The 27,886-nt window shown below is 30.8% G+C and overlaps 1 protein-coding gene and 1 long non-coding RNA gene across 3 annotated transcripts; both read right to left on the bottom strand.

The window, feature by feature from the left end:
- Positions 1-6,437: 6,437 nt before the first annotated feature.
- On the bottom strand, positions 6,438-9,272 carry LOC133030064 (uncharacterized). 2 transcript variants are annotated; one of them, XR_009683964.1, is made up of 4 exons: positions 9,040-9,272; positions 7,958-8,069; positions 7,167-7,229; positions 6,438-6,713 (listed from the first exon to the last, which is right to left on the bottom strand). It is a non-coding gene; the product is annotated as an uncharacterized LOC133030064 (long non-coding RNA). The 2 variants fall into 2 exon arrangements; XR_009683965.1 differs by lacking the exon at positions 7,167-7,229.
- A 4,881-nt stretch (positions 9,273-14,153) lies between these two features.
- On the bottom strand, positions 14,154-17,918 carry LOC115701321 (GDSL esterase/lipase At2g04570). The gene is made up of 3 exons (XM_030629079.2): positions 17,405-17,918; positions 15,457-15,946; positions 14,154-14,774 (listed from the first exon to the last, which is right to left on the bottom strand). The coding sequence occupies exons 1-3, from the start codon at positions 17,801-17,803 to the stop codon at positions 14,581-14,583; spliced, it is 1,083 nt and encodes a 360-aa protein (XP_030484939.2). The 5' UTR covers positions 17,804-17,918; the 3' UTR covers positions 14,154-14,580.
- Positions 17,919-27,886: the final 9,968 nt, after the last annotated feature.

The following is a 27,886-nucleotide window of genomic DNA, read 5'->3' as shown; positions in this document are numbered from 1 at the left end:
CACAGAAGGTTAGGCCATGTTAGCCTAAAGGGTTTGGAGATTTTAATAAAAAAGGGATTGCTAGGCAAGAATTTTGTAAAAAACCTACAATTCTGTGAGCAATATGTCCTAGGCAAGTCTACAAAACAAAAATTTAGAACTTGTTTGCACTATTCCAAGGATATATTGGACTATGCATTGAGATCTTTGGGGGCCTTCTAGAGTCACCTCTACAGGAGGAGCAAGGTACTTTCTGGCCCTAATTGATGATCACTCTAGATATGTATGGATTCATATATTGAAACACAAGCATGAAGTGATTTCAAAGTTCAAAGAGTGGAGAGTGTTGCTTGAAAATAAAACTGGTAGGAAGTTGAACAAGTTGAGAACAGATAATGACTTGGAATTTTGCTTAGATTTTTTTAAAGAATATTGCAAAAAGCATGGGATAGCTAAGCACCTTACTGTCCCCAAGAACCCTCAACATAATGGCCTTGCTGAAAGGATGAACATGACCATAATGGAGAGGGTTAGATATATGCTAATATACTCAGGATTGCCAAGGAATTTTTGGACAGAAGCAGTTGTAACAGCTTTTTATTTAACCAACAAAAATGTCCCTCATCTGCTATTGGCTTTAAGACATTTGTTGAGGCAAGAACAGGTCACCTTGAAGACTATGGAAGGTTGAGAACTTTTGGATGAATTGCCTATGCTCACATTGAGCAAGATAAACTAGAACAAAGAGGCATAAATTGTGTCTTTCTTGGATATCCAGAAGGTGTAAAAAGCTACAAACTGTGGAGCATAGAAAGTGGTAATCATAAAAAGTTCTTCATTAGTAGGGATGTTGTGTTTGAAGAAGATAAAGTGTACAAAGATACACTAGAATTGAGTTCAAACATTGGACCTAAGAAAAATGACAGTATACAGTTTGAGGTGGAACTTGAGAAGAGCTTGACACCAGGCAACCGAGAAATGTCAACAGAAACAGCTACTAAAATAGAGTTTGAAGTGGAAGAAGATGGTGAAGAAAACATTGGTCAAGAAGAACTATAATTGGAAGAGGATGAGGATCCAATCATCCTACAATATCAGTTGACCTAGGATCAATAAGAATGATCTTGGCAATGGTAGCAATCAAGATTCTTAAACTTGAACAAAAGGATGTTAAGACTGCTTTTTTACATGGAGAATTTGATGAGGAGATTCTAATGAAGCAACTAGAGGGATTTGAGGTTGAGGGAAAAGAGGATCATGTGTGCTTGGTTAAGAAGTCTCTATCTGGGCTAAAGCAATCACCAAGGCAATGGTACATAAGGTTTGATGAGTATATTATCAAATCAGGTTTCAAAAGGTGGGACTGTGATAGTTGTGTCTACATCAAGAGTTCTAAGGTAAAGTTAACATTTTACTTATTACTCTATGTTAATGATATGTTGATTGCAAGAAAGTACATGGAAGATATCAACAAAGTGAAATAGAAGCTTTACACAGAATTTGAAATGAAAAATCTTCGACTAGCCAAGAAAATTCTTAAAATTGAGATCTACAGAGACAGAAAGTCTAAAGAGCTAGTTCTGTCTCAGGCAGGGTACATCTCAAAGTTGCTAAACATATTTGGTTTTCAAGATGCCAAACCTATAAGCACACCATTAGTTCAACATTTCAAATTGTCCAACATGCAAGCACCCTTAACAAAAGATGAATCCCAGTACATGGAGAAGGTACCAAACACAAGTTGGGTAGGTAGTATTATGTATGTTATGATTTTTACTCGGCCTGTGTTATGCAATGAGTATGGTTAGTAGGTTTATGCATAACCCATGAATTGAGAATAGGAAGGCTATCAAATGGATGATGAGGTATCTAAAGGGAACATCTACTTTTGGCCTAAAGTATCATTCAGAGTTTAAAACACCAAAAATCACAAGATATGTCGACTCAGATTATAATGGTTATTCAGACACCAGAAGGTCATAAACTAGCTATGTTTTTTATCCTAAGTAATTGTATAATTAGTTGGAAAGCCAACCTACTGCTGAAAATCCCTCTGACATGTTGACCAAGGTTGTTGTTACAGTAAAGTTTAAACATTGTTTGAACATACTTAGAATTTTAGAAATGAGAATTGTCCTAAGTTCTAAATTGTTCAACTTTATATTTGTTATGTTTTATACTTTTTTCTAACTGTCTTTTATTATTTCCTACTGTCTTTTTTATAACTTTATATTTGTTGCATACTCATCCGCGCGCGCCACAGGGTGTCATAGCCGAGAAACCTCGACGCTGGGAAGTCCCAGCAGCATTTCCACACGCGGAATGGGGTTTCAGACGTGTTGCTCGGACAAAACTTGTCCGAACACGCATCTGGCCGACGGAATGGGCCATCCGCGCACGCATCACCCTATCTTTTTTCAAATCTTCAAAAAATCATAACTAATTCAAATAAAATCGAAATTGAGTTCTGTAAAAAAGTAAATTGCTTAATTTTTTCCAAACTATCCAATAAAAATAATTTCAGAAACGAAAAATTAAATTATTTTTCACAAAATTTCACAAACATCAATCAATCATCATACAACACATAAAACAACATGAAACCATCCAAATCACATACAAATTGTTTTAAGTCCAAATTTCTTGCAAGAAAATTAATTACCATGGCTCTGAGGCCAGTTGTTGGAATTATTTTACCAGGATCTTAGATCTACTCACAAGAATGTTGTTTAACATCCTAAATATGAACTTCTAAAACGATTATAAATAAACACATATAAAGTATGAGAAACCTTACATTAGGTGCAGCGGAATAATATATCTGATTCCACACAGACCTCTAACCCTTGTATCCTTTCTGTCGCAGAGTATTATCAAGATCTGAGCCCGAATGTCCTTCTTTTTGAATCTCGATTCTTCACGATCTTCCACACTATGATTGAGGTACCACTTGCTGTGTGTGGGCACTACACTATCACTAAGGGGTTCGAAACAAACAAAGAAGAAGTAGGAAAGAGAGGTGGCGACTAGGTTAGATAGAAGGCTCAGGAATTTCTCTGAAAGGAATAAGATGCATCATCTTTTTCTGAACCCATCACTATTTATTTATAGTATGCCACATAGGGTTAGGTTTGAATTATTTGGCATTAAAATAATGAAAATATTAAATGATAAAACCTACATAAGTGGCCGGCCATGGCTTGTGGATATGAGCCCCATTTTTACAATTTGCTGTTTTATCATTTCTACATCTTATTTTCTCAAAAAATGCCAATTTTCAAATTCAACCATTTAAATGCAAATTTCAACTATTTAATAACTATAATTAATTATTAAATAATATTGTCATTTATTTTATTTATTAATTAGACTAACCAAAGTCTCTTAATTAACAAATATACCCTAGAAACTCTTTCTTTACAGTTTCGCCCTTGCTTAGTGATAAATTCACAAACTAGACATAGTCTAATTTGAGAATTATAATTGATTAATCAAAACCAATTAAATGAGTCTTACAAGTAGTATTGTCTCAACTAGTGTGGGGACCATAGGCCTATATATCCGAGCTTCCAATAAGAAGATCAAGAATTTACCAAGTAAATTCACTGACTTATTAATTCTTCGTTGAATCCACGCATAGAACTTAGAATTGCACTCTCAGCTATATAGAACGCTCTATATGTTCCACCATATAGACACGCTATTAATTATCCATTGTTATGAGATCACGCATCTATCCAGGTAATCCATTGAATAAATCAATATGTCATCGATAAACACGATCACGCATCTATCCAGGTAGTCCTTGAATACCCGATTCATGAGATCCATAAATGCCACTGGGGCATTGGTGACTCCAAAAGACATCACAAGAAATTCATAATGTCCATATCGAGTACGGAATGCAGTTTTTGGCATATCTTCCTCTCGAATTTTTCAGTTGATGATAACCTGCGCGAAATCTTGGAGAGACCGTCTTTCCCTTCAATTGATCAAAAAGATCATCAATTTGAGGTAAAGGATACTTGTTCTTGATGATAGGTTTGTTCAACTCTCGGTAATCAATACACATTCATAGAGACCCGTTTTTCTTTTTCATAAATAATACTGGACCACCCCAAGTAGAGTAGCTCAGTCTAATGAATCCCAGATTCAATAACTCATGCAACTGGAACTTTAATTCTTTCAATTCTGATGGAGCCATTCGATACGATGCCTTTGATACTGGTTCTGCTCCCGGAACTAACTCAATTACAAATTCAATCTCCCCAATAGGTGGCAATCCTGGTAAATCTTTTGGAAAGACGTCAAGGAACTCGCATACTAATCTTGTATTCTTAGGTCCAAATGTTACAGGTTGGCTGGTATCCACTGCAGTGACTATGAATCCCAAACAACCTCTGCTCATCAGATCTTTAGCTTTCAAAAGTGTTATCCTTGGTATGCGTGTCCCCTAAACTTTACCCACAAACACTGTGGGGTTAGCACTGTCAGGCTCTAACACCACCATCGTCCGCGTGTAGTTGATCGTTGCCCCATACTTAAATAGAAAATCCATTCCTAGGATTATGTCAAAATCAGACAGTTGTAGCTCTATCAGATTGACGGTTAACTCACAATTGTTAATCCAAAAGGCCAAGGACCGGATCCACCTAGTGGATACTATAAGGTCTCCCAAAGGTAACAAGGTACTAAACCCCGAAGCATATGTATCACAAGGTTTATGAAAACTTTCAATCACTCTTCATGACACATAAGAATGGGTAGCTCCCGAGTCAAACAATACAGTATAGGAACAACCATTAATAGATAACTGACATGTCACCACTGACGGACTAGCATCTGTGTCAGCCTGATTCGTAGTGAAAATTCGTCCTGGGTTCTGAGTAGTATTCTTTTTCGACTCCTCTTTCTTGGCTTGAGGACAATATTTGATAAAGTGACACACCATGCCACATTGGAAACAAGTCTTGGCCTGACATTCACCCTAATGGTGTTTCTTGCATTTTTGACACTCAGGATAAGATCAGAATAAAGCTCTGCGGCCCTGACGGCAACCTTTGTTTCCCCGAAACTTTTTACTACCCCCTGATATTCCGAAAGCATCAGCCTTCTGTTTGTGATCAGGGTTACCATCGTCGGTTCCCTTACTGATATTACCACTAACAGGAAGGTTCGATGTCGTGGCGACATCCTTTGTTATCTGCTCTTTTGTTACATAATGCTCAGCCTCCTCAGCAATTAAGGTTAGCTCTACAACTTTCCTGTACAAAGTGTCATGAGTAGTGGTAATTTTCAAGTCCTGACTAATTGTGGCATTCAGTCCTCTCACATATTTCTGTTTCCTGATGAAATTTGTAGGTACCAGATCACCAGCAAACTTGGACAACCGATCAAACTCCACAGTGTATTCGGCCATAGACATTTTCCCCTGAGTCAGTTTAACAAAATCTTCCATATGTTAAGTCCCCACAGCGATGTTATAAAATTTTTCCTCAAATAGATTTTTCAACTCATCCCAAGCCATCACACTAACATTGCGATTCTGCCCCACAATATCCCACCAAACGCGGGCATGATCTTGTAACATAAAAGCTGTACAATTTATCTCTCTGTTCCTGTCACCCTCATATTATCAAGGATACGAGTGATTGTGCTCATCCACTGCTCAGCTTTAATTATTTCAATACCTCCCACAAAAGTTGGAGGTTGCAGCTTCACAAACCATTCAAACACAGAATCTCTATGCGGCAACATGAACCCCTGGTTACCCACCACTGACATAGGTGGAGGTGGTAACACTTGCTCAATAGGGGCAGCCGGTACCGGTTTCCTTAACTGACGCAACTCTTCCTCTTGATGAAGTATGATACTTCGCATTTCTTGCAACATTTGCTGCCAGTCAGCAGGCAAATTAGCATTGCTAACCCCTGCATTATTCCCCAAATTCTGTGGAGGCGCAGGCGGTGCCGGTGGATTGGTTTGGTCTACACCAGGCTCTACTTGCTCGCCTTCGGGTCTAGATGATTACGAAGGGTCCATTATTATAAGTACCCCTATAATTAACAACCCTAGCGAGTTAAGCACCAATACCACACTTATGCACTTATTGCCTTCAACCCTAACTCAACTATTCCATTTAACATAAATAAACATCTATCATATAACATTCTAAGCATGGCATCATACATCACATAAATACTCTAGATACTCACATATTGCCTAAAGTGGATAGCGGTAAATAAATGATCAAATAAGCAGTAAATCATTTACTCTCAACACTTACTCCACCACGAGTCGATCTTGTCTCTGACGATGATTGTTCATGTTCGGCAGGTCTACAAGAAGTTAAAAAATGTTGACGCTTTGATACCAAACTGTAACGCCCTAACATTTAGGCACGCTACCTGAGGTGATTAAGGAACCCTAATCCCCTAAACGAGATTACTAGTAAGATAAGCACAGGAAAATTTAAACTTTAAACAAAACCAGAGTGAAAACAAAACTTGTAATAACTTTAACTTTACAATCAAAAATTACATGTTTCGGGATCCCAAATATATTTTACAAAATATTACAAGGCTTTTCCACTAGCCGACCTAAGTGGCAAAATTATAGTTAAAAAAGCACATCACTGGTAGACCCCAACCCGCTTGGTCTAGTGTGGCCCAAACATGTACATACATCGCCCAACTCTCGCACTCATGGCTGATCAGAGACAGATTTATCCTTTCCTGCACAGTAGAGCACCTGTGAGCCAAGCCCAGCACGACAGTATAATTATCAATAATCATAATAACACATAAATATTAATGCCATTTCACATTTATCTGTATGACACAGACCCGCGTCTTACGCTCACATGCCTCTTTATGTCTATGTGGCATAAACTTACATGTTACGCTCACACGTCTAAATACAATAAGCCCTTAGAACGGTTCATCTCGATTCTGGTTACCGAGTCCCACCCAATTATGACTTGAATGCGTAACCCTAAATCACAATATACACATATATTTAACATGACATAGCATTTACACATTAATAATCACTAGGGTAATAACCCTAGGCCATTAAACCACTCATGTTAGGGTAATAACCCTAATCTCGGTTTCTAATTACTCACATATATTATTTTCAATATAAGTGCCACCGCGCATAACTCTACGTGCTAACTACTATCTTACCTAATGTCCCGCAAATGTAGAGATTCCAAATCCCCGGATGCTCTTGACCAAGTGTCGGTAATCCTAGTCACAATTTTTGGGATTCACAAGTATAGCGTTAATCCCTAAATCCACTTCCACAAAATATAAAATTGGCATTCAAATTACAGATAATCACAAAGAGCTCAGAACGAGCTTTTCAACGATACAAAGAACGTCCCTAACGGAGTCCCAAGTCAAAAGTTATAGCGAATACATAAAAAAAAATAATAAACTGTCATTATCATGGTCTCGACCAGACCTATGATAGTCGCGACCACTGGGTTTAAAAACTCAGGAAACCCACTTTTCGGCTTCGAAAATTGCATTAAAACTCATCCAAACTCACCCCAAACATGAATATATCTCAAAATCAATCCCACAATAATTATCAACATAACAGAGAGCTAACACACATATTTAAAGCTCTAATTCCAACATAAACATGTTTCAAAATTCAGATTTAACCAACATTCAAAGTAAGCTCAAGCACACACTAAAATCTTGAACCTCAAGCATGCTTTCAACTTCAACCTTCAGCAACAAAACATAAGGTAAAACTTGAATTCACATATGAAAAATACCCTAAAATTTCATCTACAAATCATCAAGAACACACTCCACCACTAAGCCACACAATCAAGTCAAACACATCAAGATTAACACCAATTTTATCCACATGCATACAAGAGCAACACGATACATTTTTCATGCTTTTCAACATCAAAATCTGAGCTGCAATTTCACATAAAAATAACAGTAAGAAGAGCTACCTCAAATCCTTCCAATCTCTAGCACAATTAACACCAAAATCCAAGCTTGCACCATGCTAAAAATCCCTTTTTGTTGAAGATAATTCAAAGAGTCAAAATGACCAATCTGCCCCTAGGGCCATATAACACTCACATAAGTAATCAAGGGTATTTAAGTCATTTAACTTCACATATCTACCCAAAATAAATTTAGATTAATCACACATAAATAAAATGTCAATAAATAATCCCGAAAATGAATTTCGGCCCCGAACCCGGTTTGACCCGAAATTTCTAATTGTGACTATACCGCGCCGACTTGTCCAAAAGCAACTAAAAAAGGACACAATAAGTACACTGTATAATAATATAGTCCAAAAATATGTAATTAAATTAAAATCACTATTTTACCCTTCTCGAGTCAAAATTACGAATAATGCTCCTGGCTCACCAACGAGGTCTTAAGATGTCATATATCAGATTAACTCACATATAATAAATTATATAATAATATAATTCTGTAATAATACACATTTAACTAGTTAGGGTTTGCTAATCCATTTTCTTAATCTTAGGGTATTACATAAAGTCACAACTACAAGTTTTGTTATCGATAACTAAATTAACTATACCCTAATTATTGAGGAAACCCATCAACTAAGGCTCTGAAAATGACACGAATATGCAAAATAGATTTTTCTAGGATCTTGTCTGTGATCCGGTTAACTGGTTTTACAGGTTTACACCAAAAAACCCCAATAATTCCAAAACATGCACAAATCGTCCCCAAACTTCACAAACCTTCTAGACCGCCCATAATAACATCCAGGAGTAAAATTCAACTAGAAACAACAACAATTAACCATAGAAACTTAAAACACCATTTTTAAGTCAAGTTTGAGAACCTTGAACTCAAACTTGATCAACCCAAGAATTAGGCACCAAAATCATTTCAAACCAGCTCCAACAAACCTTAATTTAGCCCATAAAACAACCTAAAATTAACTAGGTTTTGAGACAGAACCAAATATTAAAAATTTGCATATATACTCAACCAACTTAAAAGCTTCCAAAAATCAAAGAGAAAAGATTCTAGGATTTACCTTTGATTTACTCCACTTGATTTCAGTTAACACTTCCTCAAAATCACACCAAAAGTCCCAGATTTTGTTGGTTGGGCTGGGTTCAAAGCTAGCAAGGGAGGAAGAGCAAAATTGGATCATTTTTTTTTTCTCTTCTTTCTTTCTTTTTTTAATAAAATAATAATAATTCCACTAACAAATCAGTAAACCAAGCTGAAATAACCCCTATTGGCCAGCTATCGACCTTATAATTGGCCACCTAAACCTATAAACAAAATTCTCAAAATACCCTTTTTACTTCCAACTTAAGTAATTATAAGCTTAGGGGTAAAATGTTCCAAAACTATAACCCCACTTAAAGTCGGCATTCAAAGTATATCTTATGTTTGTGATAACTTTTGATTCAAAAATGATTTTTCAGTGAAACAAAATTCAAATTTTGGTAAAATTTGTGTAGAATCAAAATTTTCAAATAAACATTTAATTATCAAAATAAAATTAATTTTTATTAGTTTCTTAATTAATTAAAATCAGTTTTAGATATTAGTAGCCTTTGAATTTGAAATTAGATTTTTCCACAAACCAGCCTTATGGTTAATTTTAAAATTTTTTGATTATTTTTGTTTGTTTTATTTATTTTAATTATAAGATCAGATTTACTCAATTTATTATTGAAATTTGAAATGATCTTATTTTGATAATAAAATACTAATAAAACTTAAAAATAATCTAGTTAGAATTTCAAGTTTGCTAATACCATATCAGATTTTTAAAATTTGTTATTTTTGAAATATATTTTGTTAATTTAAATTATAAGATTAGAAAAATATTAATTTTGATATTTTTATCTTATTAGATATTTAGCTTAATTTTTTATATTTCAATCAAAATAACATGAAATTTTGAAAAGTTGTTAAATTTGGTTTGGATAGATATTTTAGGATTTTCTAACTATAATATTTTCAAATTTGGGATATTTTATTTTATTTATTTATTAAATAAAATTGACAATATTCTAACCATCAAATATCTTATTTTTAATTTTGTTTATTTTTGTTAAATTTATTTTATTAAAATAATAAGATTAGAAATATAATATCAAAAAGATCTCAATTTTAAATTTAAGTTATTATATTATATTATCTTAATAGATATTTAATTAATTTGAATTATTTAAATAAACTATATAATTTGAAAATTAATTGGATATTTAAATTTCAGTTTGAATTTTAGATATTTAAGAGATTTGTTAGAATTTAAATATTTTCAAATATTTTCTAACAACCTAAATTTAAATTCTAGTTAAGATATTTTTTAAATATCTATTTTAAAATAGAAATATCTTAACATACTTAACAGATATTTTGTTACATGTTTGTTTGCTTGTTTATTTAATTATTTATTCAAAAAGAAATTAAACAAACCTATTATTTATTTGATCTAAATTGCTATGATAAACTTGTTGACGGATCTAATGATTTGATTTTAATCATAGTCCAATTGCCAATAGATATTATAAATAATTTCAAACATGTAAAATTTTGTAATTTCTTTAATCTATGATAAACTTAGTAACATGATAGGGTCCATCCAAATCATTTGACCTCTGTGAGCCTATATGTTTGCTTTTGGGCTTAGAAACATATAGGAAGCCCAATATTTAAGTTTAATTAATTAAATGGACTAGGTTGCTAAAATAAAATATCACCTTGATAGTTTTATTTGGACCCAATTGGTAATGGGCTTATTCAAAGAATAACAATTATTTAATTAATTGTTAAATTCCTCTCCTTTGGGCTTTGTATGAGAGTTAAGGGACCATAGTAGTGGGTATGACATACTGAACCCAACCCTCCCTCACACAAACCACCCCAATTTGAAGGCCAATTTACCTTATTTAAATAATTGTATTAGGATATTTATATTAGTTTAATCTAAGCAAAATTGAATAAGCATTAATTTTAAATATATGAAATTAATTTTTTATTAGATTATTTTAAAATTAATTTTAGAAAAACACTTATTTTAAAATTATTTCTAGTAACTAAATTATATTTTCTAATATTCAATTAATAAGAAAAATATATTTGAGTTGAAAATTAATTTAATTAATTTTAGATTAACTTAAACTAGAATATTTTTCCTAAATATTAAATTAGAATTAATAATTAAGTCGATTTTATTCTAGATACTTAATTATTTGTTTCTAATGATTAATACATTTAATTAAATAGAAAATTAGATATTTAAGTTGATTTTATCCTAGACACTTAAATATTAGTTTTTTTAGGAAATTTAATTAGATAGAAAATTATATTTAAGTTGGATTTTTTTTAAAATTTCAGAACAACTTAAATTAAATTATATTTTATTTTATTTTATTAATCATTTCCCACTAAATGTTGAAATGTATTTTTTAAATGCAGATATTTTGAAATTTTAAACAATAGATGAAAGTTGAAAATTAGTTATTTTAATTAATTTTAGACCAACTTCAATCAAGTAAATTTTTCATTAATAATTTATTAAAATAAATAGAATAAAATATATTATAATTTAATTAGAAAATAAATAATTAGTTAATGAATTATTTAGATAGTTATTTTCTATATAGGCTTGTGGTTTTTTTCTAGATATATTTAATTAAATAAAAAATTAATATTAAGTTGATTATATTCAAGTTACTTAAATATTTGATATTTTCTTAGAAACTTAATTAAATAGGAAAATTACATTTGTGTTGAAAATTAATTTATTAATTAGTTTTGGACCAACATAAATTAGAATAATTTTCAAAATTTATTTTATTTTATTTTATAAATAAATTTCGAAAATATATTTATTATTAAATACATTAGATTTCAAATTTAATTACATTTATTTATTAGAAAATTAAATTTGAGTTGGAAATTAATTTTGGACCAACTTAAATTAAGCAATTTCCATTACATTTGTTGAGAATTAATACTAAGATGAAAAATAATTTTATTTATTTTCATATCTATCTAAGTATAATTTTATAAATATTAATAATAAATTTTTTATTTATATACTTAAAAAGATAATATTCCATGATTCATCAGTGGATTTACATTGATGTGATAGTCAGCGATAAAGCTTACTTACACCTTGGATAAGTGTTGTGTTCTCTCCAGGACATTGGCAAAGTATGCTAGTATTGGATGTATGGAATATACATTGGACTGGGACCGATATTGATTTTGGTAAATATATTATAATCTTACCGCCCATGATTAGTCTTTAAAATATTTAAAACAATTAAAATCACACTAATCAATAATTTAAAGAATCAATTTAAGAATATTAATACATAAAATTGATTATATTTATAAGACAAATATTAACACATCAGAGTAGGAAATGAGTAAATTTATTATTTGGCATTATGGTCAGAGTATTGTTATTTTCTAAATGCCATCATACAAATTAATATTTTTTAATAAAAAAAATTCAAATATGAAATAAAATAGGAGAAAAATATGAGTGTCAAGTGCTAAAAAATTTCCTTTAATATAAATGTACGTATAGTCTAATACCTGCCTATTTTACATGGTACCCAACAATAATGGTTCTAAAATATTATATTAATGTCAATGCTTACATACTAATAAGTCTTCATATATATTAGTAAATAACATATCTTTCACCTACCAATATATATTAGTAGGTAAAGCTCCAATTTCTTGTAGTGTACTTTGTGGTTGTGTCCTTCCCTAAAGTCCATTCGTTATAGGTGGGGCTTGAGGGGGTTTGATAGTTTTAATATAGTTTCAACTTCCTACGAATATTTGGTTTGGGTTATAGATAGATTGTCCAAAGAAGAAGTTAGAGAACTTCTTGTCATTTGTTTGTGAATTTGGTATCGCCGCATTACTTTTGTGCATGATAAAAAGCTAATATTTCTAATGATATATAGTAAGTAGATGGGCTCTTAGCTATCTATGCTAGTTCCAGGATGCTCAACACCATTCTTATACCGTGGCCCCTTTGTGTGCCTCAAGGATAATTTCTTCTTTCCATGTAGGGAGTTAAATTTTGGGGATTTTAATTTGTTCATGGACACTGATATTTGTCTTGAAAGGAGGGGGTTGGGCATGTAGGCGTTTGGGTCTCGTACTAATGAAGAAGTGTTATATTCACCTGCTACTCCAGCTATTCGTCTTCTTGAAGTACCTCATGTGGTAGAGACTTTGAGTCTCCTTCAGATTCTTCTCCTCACCAAGTGGTTGGTTATATTCGCATTTGTGTGTTTTCTGATTGTTTGCTTCTAATTAAATCGGTCTCTAATAAGATGTCAATCTGTAATAAGTATGGTATATATATTTATTAATGATATCTTTCAGTTTAGAAATTATTCTTTCATATTTCTATTACTCATTATAAGCGAGCTATAATGCTCTTGCCTATTCTTCAACTAAGTTAGCTCTCTCTTAAGTTGAAATTCTCAAGTTTAGCAGTTAGATCTTCTGCCCAACTTACTCTAATTGTTTAGTCTTCGAAGATATCTTTAGATTTCTTTGGCATTGTGCCTTTCTCTTAATGGAATTATTCTTTTTCCTACAAAAAATAATAATAAATAAATTTATTTTTTGTATGATATGTTTTACATATTTTCCTTTTTTCCTCCCTAAATTTAATTTTTTTTAGTTTTGTTATCGTATATATATATATTTATTTTTTCCCTTATAAATTTATATTTTTCATATTTTTTTTTTATTTTTATCCAGCATATTCATTTTTGTCCCTGTAAAATTTATGTATACATACATATATATATCAATGCCTATTTTTATTATTTTTTTTAATAATCCCACATATACTAAAATCATTAAAAGAATATCCAATAATTTATTTGGTACTGTATGAAATATTTAAAATACATTGGAAAAAAATTCAATATTCAGACAATATCTCTAAAAAAAATTGCAAATGAATAAGTTTAATTTTCAGAATTGAATAACCAGTCATTATCAGATTATTGATGCAAAAAAATATCCAAATACCAAATCGTGGCTGACTCCACCTGTATGTAAGGACATTAAATTATCCCATGTTTGGTTGTTAAAAGTTGAAGATGTAATTTGTTTAAGAAATTTACACAAGACAAAATAAAATTTTCATCACAATAATAATATTCATTGTTTATTTATTTTATTTTTCTGAAAGGATCACAATATTATTCTACAAGAAATATTTTACATTATAGCTTTACTCTACACATACATATCTAAAGTTTGAAAGGACTATACGTAGCTATTAATTCCAAGATAACCTAAATGAAGCAAACATTATTACTAGAGAAATTAACAAGCTAATAATATAAGTAATAAGGTACTAGTTATAAATATATTAACAAGATACCTAATCTTAATTATAATTATATGTAGAGAGAATTTATTATAGTTTAAGGTTTAAGCTGAAAGAATATAATATATTTTGACCATGATTATATATAGCTTAAATAGATTAAAAATAGTACTTAAGCATTAATTAATTAGGTATAATATATAGGTAGGATATAAGTAGTGTTGTGTAGTGTGATTAAAGAAACTGAGTGAGAACATTCTTTAATAGAAAGTCAGCGATAATATGACTAGTTTTTTCGGTGGGATGGAATGAATCCCAGAAGACGTATTTGTTGGCATCGGTGCAAGTGAACATATCATTTCGATTGCAAGCATAACCCATTTCGAACATTCCAGTTGCACAACATGCCACTGAGCTCACCTCGAATCCTGCCAACCCACCAAATACTTAATTATTCAATATCAATATATATATGTATATATAATAATAATATAACAAATCACTTTCAGTAATTATTTGTTCCTCAAATAGCATTATCAATTTTCATTAAAGAATATTGCTAGACTAGGCACCACCACCACCTTATGTATACGTGTGTTTCTTGGAATTTATTGGCTAGTAATATAATTAACTTTCTCCCAACTCCCCAGCTGTTTTTACAACTTATTTCAGCTCATTAATGTGACTATACTTAAATGCCCTCAGAAAATGAAACCTTTTACCTTTTCATCAAGGGGTTAGGTACGACTTAGTCAATTTAATGAAAATTCATATGTATGTATATACATACACAGATATAGGGTAATTTTTAAGAAGCTACCACGTACGTAGTGTGAGGGATTTGAAAAAGAAAAAGAAGAGAGCAGTTATAACACATTCCTTAGCATTTTTTATTTTTTCAGAACACTTTGATATTCAATTTTTTATTATTGATTGGATGATTATTGAATTGGATCCTCTCCACCCTTAACTTGTATATATGCTGTGGGGATTTGATATAAATACAAAAATACGAAGGACCCTAAACTTAGAGGTAGGACCCGTTTTATAAATATATGCATGTGCTACTTTTAAACAATGAAAATGAGCATTCTAATAATGTATACGTACCGTAGGAAGAAGGCTGTTTGATAATGCTCAAAAGTGGATTATAAGGATTGGAAAAGACCATCTTGAGCTGTGGGAGTTCCTTGTTGAGTGTAGAAATGAGTTTGTCCAATTTCCCATTAAATTCCAAAGACACAGCATTGTATCTCTCCACACAGTTATTTTGACCAAACAAATTGGTGGTCCTCTCCAAGGGTAGGCACCCCATAGGAGGGAGGCCTCCAAGGGATATTTTTCGAGCCCCAAGTGCGTAGAGTTGCCTGATGAAATTCCCAGCTATACCAATTAGAAAATCTTGGTACTGTTGGATGTTGTACCTGGATGATCTACCTGGCATGGTGTAGTAGTTCTCTAAGAAGTCGTTTGTTCCAATGCTGATCATGTAAAGAGCTTCCCCTATTATTTCCTTTGCCTTTTCTTCTCCTTGATATGTTTTCAGTTTCTTTTGGTACTCTTTGTAGTATTCCAATTCCTTCCAAAGTGGTATTACAGACTGCACACATACATACAATATTTATTATGTACATAAATTAATTTCCATGGATATATATCTCTTATGTAAATAAATATAGGGAAAACTCTTTTAATAATTGTTCTTGTATCATGATGTATTTATTATAACAATCTTTCAAAAACAAAATCTAAGTTGCTAAATAATTTTTCTTTTCCTTTATTGATAAACTTTTGGGTTGAGAATAAAAGAGAGAAAATTAATGAAGTGTATATCCAAACAAACAATAAGTACCCTTTCGAAAAAAGAAACAAAACAAAAAAAAAACACACACACACAATAAGTATACATTATTAAATATATATTGTCTGGAAATTCAGTAATATATAAAAATAAATATTGTTGATTCATTTCATAAAGTTCATGATAACATGGTTTAATATATGTAACAATCTAGTAGATGGGATTTGGAGTGCGTGAATATGAATGTGAGATTTATTTTAGTCACCAAATGTTATGCTAACAACTAATAGAGGATTGCTATTACACACTTTACCCAATATTATGCCGATGTAGTGTAGATGGTTAGGTTTTTTTTATATTATTTATTAAAGTAAAATGTTAAAAAGGTATGAGTGCTACTTACCACTCTTTTTATTATCATATTAGTATTACAGCAATTAAGTATTAAATTTTATAAAATTTAATAGAATAATAGAAAATATTGTTAACCAATTCCAACGCACCACCTCTTAAAAGTGTTAGACATCAACTAGTGTCCAATTAGAATGCTTTTTATTAAATCAAAAACGATTTCACACTTATTCTAGTGCTTGATGACTTTAAGTTTAAGGTGGGTTTAGCATATCTCTAATTTATAGGGCTATTTATTAATTCTCTGAAGTACATGAATTAAAATCAAAGCAGAATAATATACATAGTACACGTTATAGTTGGCAATAAAAATTGTACAAAATTTGGTAGACAATTTCATTTATTGGGTAAAATATTATAGTTTAGAACTTTTGTTTTTTTTGTTTTTTGTTTTTTTATTTTTCGTTTTTTGTTTTTTTTTACACTTGGAAGTTATAACTTTAACTTGGTTTACTTACATTATAATTATAATAAGCATTTTATTATTTCTTTTTAAACTATTTTGAATAATTTATATAGTATGAAAAAATCAAGTATCAATAAATCATTTGCACGTTTAATTAATAAAATAAAATAAAATAAAAACTCTTTGCACTCGTATTTTGTCTTAAATTATATGGAATTTTTTAAACATTATTAGCTAAATATATCTACTATGACTATAAAAATAACTACATTTGTTATATACTTGAATCTGACAATATTGCTAAAAAAAATTGTTTATACATATTTATTATTTATTTTTCTTTCTATAACATATTGACAGCTATAAAAGAAATGTTTTACACTAATACGTATACATTTGAATCACAGTGATAATTTAAATAAATAATTAAGAACACTTACAAGCACTGAGGAAGTTGCATTATCGTAGCCAGTGCCAGCAGAAGCGAAAGTGACACCAGTAGCAAAATCTGAGATGTTACAAGAAGGATCCAAGTAAGCAGGAATGGCAGATTTCAGGCCAAAACCCTCTGAGATGAAGTCAGTAGGTATCCGCCCATTCGAAAACCTTCCGGTGGGCTTTCCGCCGGCAAAGTCACGCCCATATGGCTCGAAATTGCTTCTGGCTATGGTCGGAATTTGGTTGTTGTTGCCTGCATCCACCGTTGAGTCTCCGAACACGATAATCGCCGGTACTTTCGCCCCAACAATATTACGGGATATAAGTACTGAAAATAAGAACATGTAGCAAATTTTGTACTGTAGGCTTACCATGTTTGTTCCTTTATATTGTTTCAACATTGAGAGGTTGAAGCTCTCACATGTACTAGTGTGTATATATATACTTGAACAATATGATGAAGTGAATACTAATATGGGGAGAGAAATAAATGAGTTGGGTTTTCTTTGAAAACTTCTTTAAGGGTTAGGAAGTAGTTGGAACGTTTTATTATCTACTTGGAGTAATATGTATTAATTTATCAGTACTCTCATGGGTTCAGCTTAGTTCTTGTGTATCTTTTTAATAATACTTTACAATTAATGGTTGTTTTAATTGAGGTTATTATAGCCTTCACTTTAACATAACCTTTAACTTAATTTCTTTTTTAGGAAATAAAGATATCCATATAAATAATTAAATAAAATGAGTATGTATTTTAGTTACCCTTTAAAATTTTCTTTTGATGGAAAATATTTGACATAAATCTACCAAACAAGAGTGTAATATATAAGACAAAAATATAGTAGGAATACCACTTTTAGAAAGGATATTTATAATTTTGATATTTCAAGAAATTATAATTTAATATATAAGGATATTTTTGTGGCAAAACTCTTTTAATATTGGTAATTGTTATACATTAACCTTAATAGAAAAACGCCAAAAGTACTTTATCTTACATTTTGTTGCAGTCGTACTCTTTTTTAGTTGTTAAGTGTCAATAAGGCCACTAATAGTCATCTTAAAAACAAGTGACGACATATTTTTTTAACTTATTTAATACATAGTCCAAAATATGTCGCCATGTATTTCAGAGTTGACACTTAATAGCCAAAAAAGATACATCTGCAATAAAATTGTAAGATAAAGTACTTTTATCATCTTTTTATTTATTAAAATTATATGTATAACAATTATAAATATTCAACAAATTTTACTATAAATATCCTTTTAATTTATTTTTTATAAAATGGTCTACATTAAAATCATTAAAGTTATAACAGACATTACATTTCTTTTTTAAAAATTCTAATAATTTTTAAATGTTAAAAATAAAAATTGTCAATATAGGCAAAAAAAAAAAAAAAGTAATGTCCCTATAATTTTCCAAAATAATATATTTTGGATACTTCTATAAATACACCCCTAAAAGGGTCTACCAATACACTTTTTATTTATTTTGGCATCTGAGAAAATTTTTTAGTCTAATTTTTTTTCAAGGTCATTTATATTGTAATTATTTAAGATATTATGCAAATTTTAGAAAATTTTAAAAAAATTTAACATGCCAAAAATAGGTTCAAATAATTTATTACACGTAAGACTCTTTTATTTTATACATGCGCAAAATAGATTGTTGAATCTTATTTTTAGCGTGCTAAGTTTTTCTGATTTTTTAAAATATTAAATTATGTTCTAATAACTACGACATTGACGACTATAAAAAAACTGTACCAACAAATTTTCTCAAATGTCCAAACAGACCTCCTTAATGTGCATTGTAAAAGTTTAATATATTACGTGGGATATAGCTAAACTCAAAAAACTATCAAAATTACAAACTTTTTAAGCTAAACATATGGTAATTAAAGCTCATTTAGAAAAAGTAAAAAGCACTCACTATTTTTATCTCAATGATGTGAATGATCTTGAAAGTTATAGTAATTCTGAAAGCTAAGTAATTGATTTAGGTATGAATCTAAATGAATTAAAGCTAGAAAGATAACTCAATGAACACTAAATTTACCAACTTTCTTTATATTAGAAATACATCCCACCTGAGTAGTGCTTGGGTCCCTAAGAACTGAATAAAGTAATATCTACTATAAAATTATTTCATTTACATTCACCAGTTCTGATTTGATAAATTAGGCAACATAATCTGAAATAACTTTACACAAGATTTACTTTACTCTTGAATACAATCAAGAACACGGATTTAAACTCACTTAGATCCAAGAAGACAAGCTCCAGTTGCTTCCACCAAGCTGAAATCCCTCCAGTAGATCAGTCGAAACTCTCTTCAGAAATTTTAGATCACACTCCTTCAACCTTTGAAGATCCTATGAATTACAATCTGCAAGACATAATCAAAGAAACATAGGAAAGTATTTTGCTTTAGCAGAGCAAAAATCACTAGAAGATTCTATCAAAAATGGAGAGTTAGTTAAAAAAATAAAAAAAAAAAAAAGCAATATCAGCTTTTTATATCTCATACTTCGGTAAAAACCAACTCAGCTAACTAACTCAACAGCTCAAGCCAGGTGGCGCCGCTGCACTGATTAAAAGAAAAAAACTAAAAAGATGACCTGGAAAATGATAAATGAAACCAATCTAAGTAGATGCTACTAAGATCAACTTAGATGAACTACTTAATAAGCCAAGATAGCAACCAGAACACAATACACTTAAATAAGTAAAAAGCAATATAATTTGCCATACAGAAAACATGGCACTTACAATCTCCCCATTGGCAAATTATGATCAACGTCCAAGCATAATATTCAAGAAGAGAGACATAAAAAAATGCCAACAATCCAAAAGATAATATCAAGATATTTTACCAATTGACAAGGTTAAGTTCAACAGACAAGAAAATAACCAGACAAAAACTAAACCCAAAATATGAATAATGATTAGTGTATTTGTACAAAAGTTTCTTTTCTTGTTCAAAATACACTAAATCAAGCCAAATGAGTGCCTCCAGACTGTCTTCGTCTCCCTCTCTCAAAGGTCATTCGCATGCACAAACTGCACTTCTTACTTTCTCTCTATCTCGCATTCACTTTGATCGTCTCCTTATGCCACCATCGAGCCAGACAAAGCTTCTACGCACAGGTATTAACCTCCTCCATCTCTCTCTCTTTCTTCCTTGTCATTCATAGATCGATCTGGTTCAATCGGCCACCATCAATGTTGTTTTAGATCTGTCCCCCCTCTCTCATGTTTACTTCATTTCACTCACTTAAATCTATGTTTTTTTAAGTTTAGCGTTCCAAACTGCAATAACAAAATTTAAAAAATTAAAAACATAAAATAAAATTACGTAGTTTTATGTATATTGTATTTTGTAAGAAATAATATTTATAATTTTTATGTTGAAATATATTTTATCTATTCCTAATTCAAGTTTTGATAGACATGATAAATTAATTTGGATTTATTTTGGTAATGGGTAGTTTTCAGTTAACATTTATCATTGGAGCTCGGTTGCTCGATGGGGTTGAGGTCATGACTCATCTTCTTCAGGACCTTTTAAGTGGTGGAAATTAATTTTTAAAGATTTTTCTTCTCCCAAATATCAAGATTTTTTATGGAAAGCTAGTCTTAATTATTTGGCTACTTATGCTAATCTAAATAAACATGGTATGAATACCTCTAAGGTATGTCTTATCTGCTTCCAGAATAATGAAACTACATTACATGATTTATGGTCATGTGTGAGGTTTGGATAGTTTGAAGATATCTTCTTATTTTTTATGAGTTTTTGGCTGGTGTAATGGATATTCTTTCCACAAGAGAAGTTAAATAATTTCTAACTCTTTGTTGGAGGATTTGGTATCATATTATTACCTTTGTGCATGAAAATAAGTTGATTAATGATGATATGATAAGAAGTTAGGCTTTTAGCTACTTATGGCATTATCATGAAGTCCAATATTACTTTGATCTACTAATTTCTGTGAGCTTGTCTCTGACTAACTCTAGTAACAGAAGGACGGTGTACTACAAAAAATTTGGCATTTGTCGAAGCATTATTGCACTAGTAAAATCATACTAAATGTGTCAATGAAAGCTGTCTACGAATATCGATCAATAAAAGAGCTTTTGCCGGTGCAATTCATATTTGCGCTGGCAAAACTACCTTGTCCAGGCACTATTTTGCGTTCGGATAAACTAAACGCCAGTGTAAACTATGGTCCTAAATCTTCTAATCCACAGCTAAAATAACTTTTTCTAGCACAATAATGCACTGACAAAAGTTTCGCGCAATAACTTTTGAGAAGACCTTTGTCAGTGCAAAAGTGGGCCGACAAAGTCTTCCCACCCACCACTTTTACCGCGTGGGGAATTCTCCCCCGCCCCCTTTTGGTAACTTTTGCAGCGCATAATTGCACCAAAAAAAGTACCCCTAAAAATATGTAAAAAATTTTGGTAAACTATTTTCCCCCCCAAAAAAACAATTATTTGAATGTGGTAAAAAATTTCTCCTTTTGTTTAGGACTTTTTTCGGCGCATAAGTAAACTGACAAAGGTCTATGAACCAAGGGAAACTATTCACGCCATGTGGTGGTTTATTTTCTTGCTTTGTCGATACAATTCACTAAATGCACCGGCGTAAATAACTTTTGTCGATGCACTATTGCACAGATAAAAGTTTTGGCTAAATGCCTTGGCTCTTCTTTCAGCCCCTTTATGTCGTTAACTTTTACTGGCGCATTTAGCCAAATGCACTGCCAAAAGTGGCATTTGTTGTAGTGGTGGTCCCTAAATTTAATTTGGATGAGTTTAATTTGTTTGTCGATGATGGTACTTTTGTTGAGCGGTGGAAGATCAGAATGGGGGTAGTGTTGTCTCGTCAAATGGTGAAATCTTATGCTCACTTGCCTCCCTTATACAAGTATTGCTTGAGCTTCATGTGGTGGAGGCTTCTTCCCTTTTGTGTGGTCTTCTTGTCTGTTTGCAATTCGATTATACTTGTTGGGTTTGATGTCATAAATAAAACTTAAATTCAATTTAATATTATTTTAATTTAATAAAGATCAGAAATCATATTTTCACTTTATCAATTGCATAGTTTACATATTTATTTACGTGATTTTATATTTAATATATAAATTCTATTAAATCTAAAATACATATTTATTCATAATTATAGTGGGGTCATTATAATAGAAAACAATTATGATTATATACTTCGAATATTTTAAAGTCTCGAAATTTATCAGTGCATTAAATTTACACTAAATGATAATTGGTGATGTGGTTTACTTATACTATGGCAAGTGGTATGTCTTTTCGAGGACATTGGTAAAGTAGACTCGTATCGAATGTATAGATTTATATTGGACTAGACTGATATTGAAGATAAAACGGATATGATGAACTTACTTTTATATCTTTTCTAAGTCATTATCACTTATTAATTAATCATAAATAAATTCGATCTGAATCATGATATGGTTAGGCTTTAAGCTAATTGTTCTATTCAAGTTTTTTGTCTTGTTTGTTACCAGCTGACTTTAAAGTCAAGCCTATACTTACATATTGGGAACTCGGTAAGATTATAATTGAGTGGGAGTGTTAGTCATAGATATGAAAATCTGTAGCTTCTATGTTAGAAGTGAACGATAGTTTCCTTTGAACCATATTAAAGGTGTTAAATAGATATCTCATTTTAGTAATTATATTATTTTACTGAAATTCCTTTACTAGAAACTAAGAGTTGAAGGATCAAATAAAATTGAGGGATAAAACGGTAATTTTAGTCCCTACTCATTGTAAATCGTCTATAAAGAATTCTTGATTGACTTAATTATAATAATAGATAATTTATAGTGTATCTATATTATGTATATGTAGGGCGTTCTATTAAATCAGGAGTGCAATTCCGAATCTATAATAGAATTATGAGGCATTAATAAGTTATAAAATTTATTTCTTAAATTTTGAATATACTTATTGGGAGATTGATTTTATAAGCTCATAGCTGCCACAATATCCAGAATAATGTTTAACAGTAGGTTACATTAATTGATTATTTAATAAATTAAAATTCACATTATTTATTATTTATTTTTTTAATTTTGAGAATTTTCACCTAGTTAAAATTTAGATGATATAGAAAATAAAGGTTGATTTATAAATCGGGAAATTTGTTGCTAGTAATTAATAATAAATATTTAAATATCAAGTTTAATTAAATATGGTAAATATAAAAAGATGTCACAGTTTTAAATTTATTAGGATTAAGTGAAGAAAATAGAAAGTTCAAGTCGAATATCCTTTTACTTTGATGGCATTGAAGCTATTTTCCTATTTGTATTTTTCGTTTTTTTTATTTAACTAATTAAAGAAAAATAACTCTTCCTTTTTTTTAAAGGAAGGTTATGAGATTTTTTTACAGTTTGGATATCGAAAATTCTAAAAAACTCTCTCCTCTCTCTAGAAATTGCCAATATGAGTATCTCTTTCTCTCTAGCAATTTTTATGAGCCATATAGTGTTACAACACTTGCTCACACAGTTCTGTGTACTTAGAGCATTATAGAAGATTGTAATAAAATTGACGATTTGATTTAGTTACTATGGATTTTTGGACAGTTGATAAGCGTGGAAACGATTTCTCTCTTTGGAAAGGAATCCTTGAGGCTCGTGATCTGTGTGTGTCTGGTGCTGGAATTCTAATTAGAAAGGGTGAAACCGATCTTTGGACAAAGCCGTGGGTGCCGGGGTTCAGTCCGGAGGAGGTTAGAAGTAGCTTTACTTATGCAATTACTCATAAATTCTCCTCTGTTTAGGATCTATTCTTGCCAAGATCCTGGTCATGGAATGTAAACTTGATAAGAGCTTGCTTTTCCCATGAAGTTGCTGAAGCGATTATAGGCATTAAACCTTTAGAGGAGGATGAGGATCGGGTTTTCTGGAAAAGCAGCAATAAGGGGCTCTTCTCTGTCAAAAATGGGTAATGGCTCTCTCAATGCCATCGGTTTCAAGAGGAAAAGATCTGTTGGAAGAAGCTCTGGAAGTTGGATCTACACCCTCGCCACTCCCTGTTACTTTGGAAGGCTTTGGGAGGATGTCTTGCTCTCAAAACTAAGCTTACCTTCCTTTATCAACATGACAGACTGTGTTGCTTGTGTAACAATGAGTTGGAAACGGATATCCATCTTTTTCTGGGACTGTATTTTTGCTCCCAGTCTGTGGTTTCGATGTCCCTGGGGCTTGCTTACTGGAAACCAACATTTCAACTCTTTTGAGAGCCTCTTCCTTTGGCTCAGCAGCTTCGGGGACCCAAATATGTTGAGATATGCTGCATGTATGATTGAAGGGATTTGGCAGTGTAGAAATGAATTCACTTTTCGAAACATAGCTCCGGACTCTGCTGCAACATCTTGCAGGATCCACAAACGTTTCGAGGAGTTTTATTCTGATGTGGTTGCTACTCAGCACTGTGAAAGACCTGATGTTTATTGTGGCCAGGGACAGTTTGAGGCTTGCTTTATGGTTGATGCTTCGGTAGTGGATCATTCTGCTGGTCTGGCTGGAAGCAGAGTTGGAGGCTATTCATCTTGCTTTGGTGGTGGCTATTGAGGAACGGTACTCTTCGGTGGTAATTGTCTCAGACTCAGCAATAGCTGTTGAGGCTCTGAATATCCAAGAGTTGCCTCTTGCGTGGGGATCTTATCCAATCTTTCGCAAATGTGTTTCTCTTTTAAATTCCTTTTCTCGTATTTTGTTTAAGTTTACTCCTCGTGAGGAAAACTCTGTTGCTGAAAGGCTTGCCTATTTGGCTAGAGTGAACAATGTGTGCAAAAAATCTGTTGGTAGGGAGGCAGTACCCCCTTGTGACTGCTCTTTAAGATTTTTTTGGTTGAAATAAAGTTTCTTAATTATCAAAAAAAAAAGAAAAAAGATTTAGTTACTATGGAAATTGCGATTCAAATTGATAATACTCTCTTTAAGAGGAATCAAAGGTTAGATCATTAAACGAGAAGAGTCAAATTCTTTTATGCAAGAACTACGGTAAGTATTCTCAAACTCACATATATAATTCTAAAGTTTGATACATGATATAAGTAATTATGTTAAATAATAATTTACATGTAAAATAGTATGATCATTTATAAGTATTTCCAACAATACTTGTATCACTATATTTTTTATTGTCAACTCCTAGTAAGTCCCTCTTCAACAAGATGGATGTCTACACTAAGTATGATATTGTTATTTGTGATATTTTATATGTTTGAAAATCTTTTTCTCATATATCTATATATCTAATTGTAATTGAGCTAGTAATGCTATTGCTCATTATCGAGTTTAGCTCGGGTCTTCCTCCCAACTTACTTTAAGAATTAATGACTATTTTTTATCTCTAAATTTTTTCTTGGTTTTGTACCTTTAAATGAAATTATTTATTTCTAAAAAAAACGTCTAACTTAGGGAGCGTTTGGTAACACTTTTATTTTTTAATTTTTTAATCACAAAAATGAAAGTAACATTTTTATTTTTTGATTTTAAAAACAGAAAATAAAAATGTGTTTTATAACCTTCAAACTCTTTTTTTTTTTTTTATTTAAGTATTAGATTTATACTCTATCCACTTAATAAAGTTCTCTAACAAAGGAACAAGAGCCACAAACAAAGACAGTTTGTAATGAAAAACTAGACATTACGTAATAAAATATTGTTTATTTTACTTGGTTTCTTATTTTTTTTTTAATTTTATATTATTTTTAAGTAAAAGATTAAACTGCAACAGAGAAAAATATTATGTACTACTTGTTTCGAAACCACAACTACTAATACCGCGGAAAGAGCTAGTTCACAATTGAGGGAGAGATAAGAGAGTTAATGAGAACATGATGTAGTTGCAACAACCCATAGAAGTTATTAAAATTTTGGCTAACTTATTGAAGGCTATAGCTTCCACCAGAAATGGAGGTGCTACATTAATTTTGTCATTAATAATAAATATATATATATATATAAAAAAAACATTGTTATTGGATATTAGTAGTGTTTATTACTTTTTATAAGTAGTTTTCTATTTTTAGTTAACGATATTCGTTCAAAATTATTTTTTTAAATTATATGAGATCTGATACTTAATTACACTAATAACAATACGATATTGATAGAGTGTTAGGTACCATTAGTATTTTTTAGTAATTCTCATATATATATATAATATGATTTTTTTTTTATAGTAAAAGAAATGAGAAATAATAAAAGATATTTGAGTAATATTGTTATGGGACAATTCAATATCATGGTCTTATTTATTTTAATTTAATAAATATTATAAAAAAAAAAACTATTAATTAATAATAAAACATGATAGAGATACTAAACAACTTAATTCCTTACAACAAGAGCATTAATATTAAACATTAGTGGTGCCTAGTACTTTTTATACGTATTATTTTATAATTGTCTAGCAATACTTTCTAAAGGTTACTATATTAAATTATATGGGGCGCGATATTTAATTAGACTAATAATAATATTAACACGTAGAAAAATATTAAACACTACCAATATCTTTTAGCATTTCTCAAATAACAATGCTCAAGAGAAATACATATTTATCAGAATTTCATTTATAATTACACCAATTTTGCTGTTGTCTTGTCTCCCCTACTACTACACCCATTGATATTAATTATGCTCTCTTTTTAGTTGTCAGAGCATATATTCATTCATTCGTTACGCTTTATATTCTGCATTACTATATGTATAGAAAATTCTTGTCTCTCGCTTCTTTTCGTTCTACGTACCTTAATCTTAAAATGGCCACGTGTTCCAACACTGCACCACAATCAAATTGTGCTGATTTTCTTTGTTATTATGTGAAATTCTTTTTAAACTAATTAGTAGTTTTATGCTCCCAACTTTCACATGTATTAAATTATGTCATGTGAATTTTTAAGATTGTTAAAAATATTTTATGAACTTTTAAGGTTATTAAAAATACTCCTGAACTATTGAGATGGTTAAATTTAAGGATTTTTGTCTAATTTTAGTAAGAAAAAGTTTAACATGGTTAAAAGTTTGAGGTACATGATTTAGTATATATCAAAGTTCAAGAGGTATGATTTGGTAGATATAAAAGTCTGGAGAGCATGATTTAGTACATAAACAATAACCGAAATAGTAAAATCAAATGAAATTAAATAGAAATCCTCAAATCTAACAATCTCAATAGTTTAAGAAGAATTTTTAACAGCCAAAAATTTAAAGGGCGTAATTTAGTACATGTTAATGTTTAGGAGGTAAAAATTCTAATTAACCTTCTTTTTAAGATTATCAAGTAATTCTTTACATTCAATTAAAAATTAAAAGGTGGAATATTTAATTATGAAAATGATAATTTTATATAAAATAATTTATTTTTTCAATAACTATAATTAAAATTTAATTGTAATGACTTGCAATAAA

The sequence above is a fragment of the Cannabis sativa genome, chromosome 8, assembly GCF_029168945.1.
Source record: "Cannabis sativa cultivar Pink pepper isolate KNU-18-1 chromosome 8, ASM2916894v1, whole genome shotgun sequence".
In the NCBI taxonomy this organism is placed as follows: Eukaryota; Viridiplantae; Streptophyta; class Magnoliopsida; order Rosales; family Cannabaceae; genus Cannabis; species Cannabis sativa.
Note: the sequence above shows the minus strand (reverse complement) of the source record. Positions and strands in the feature narration are given on the sequence as shown.

Coding starts and splice junctions, on each gene's coding strand:
- LOC115701321 (XM_030629079.2), bottom strand. CDS start 17,803: ATGTTGAAACAATATAAAGGAACAAACATGGTAAGCCTACAGTACAAA. Junction 15,947..17,404: donor ATGCAACTTCCTCAGTGCTT/GTAAGTGTTCTT, acceptor GTATGTGTGCAG/TCTGTAATACCACTTTGGAA. Junction 14,775..15,456: donor CAAACAGCCTTCTTCCTACG/GTACGTATACAT, acceptor GTGGGTTGGCAG/GATTCGAGGTGAGCTCAGTG.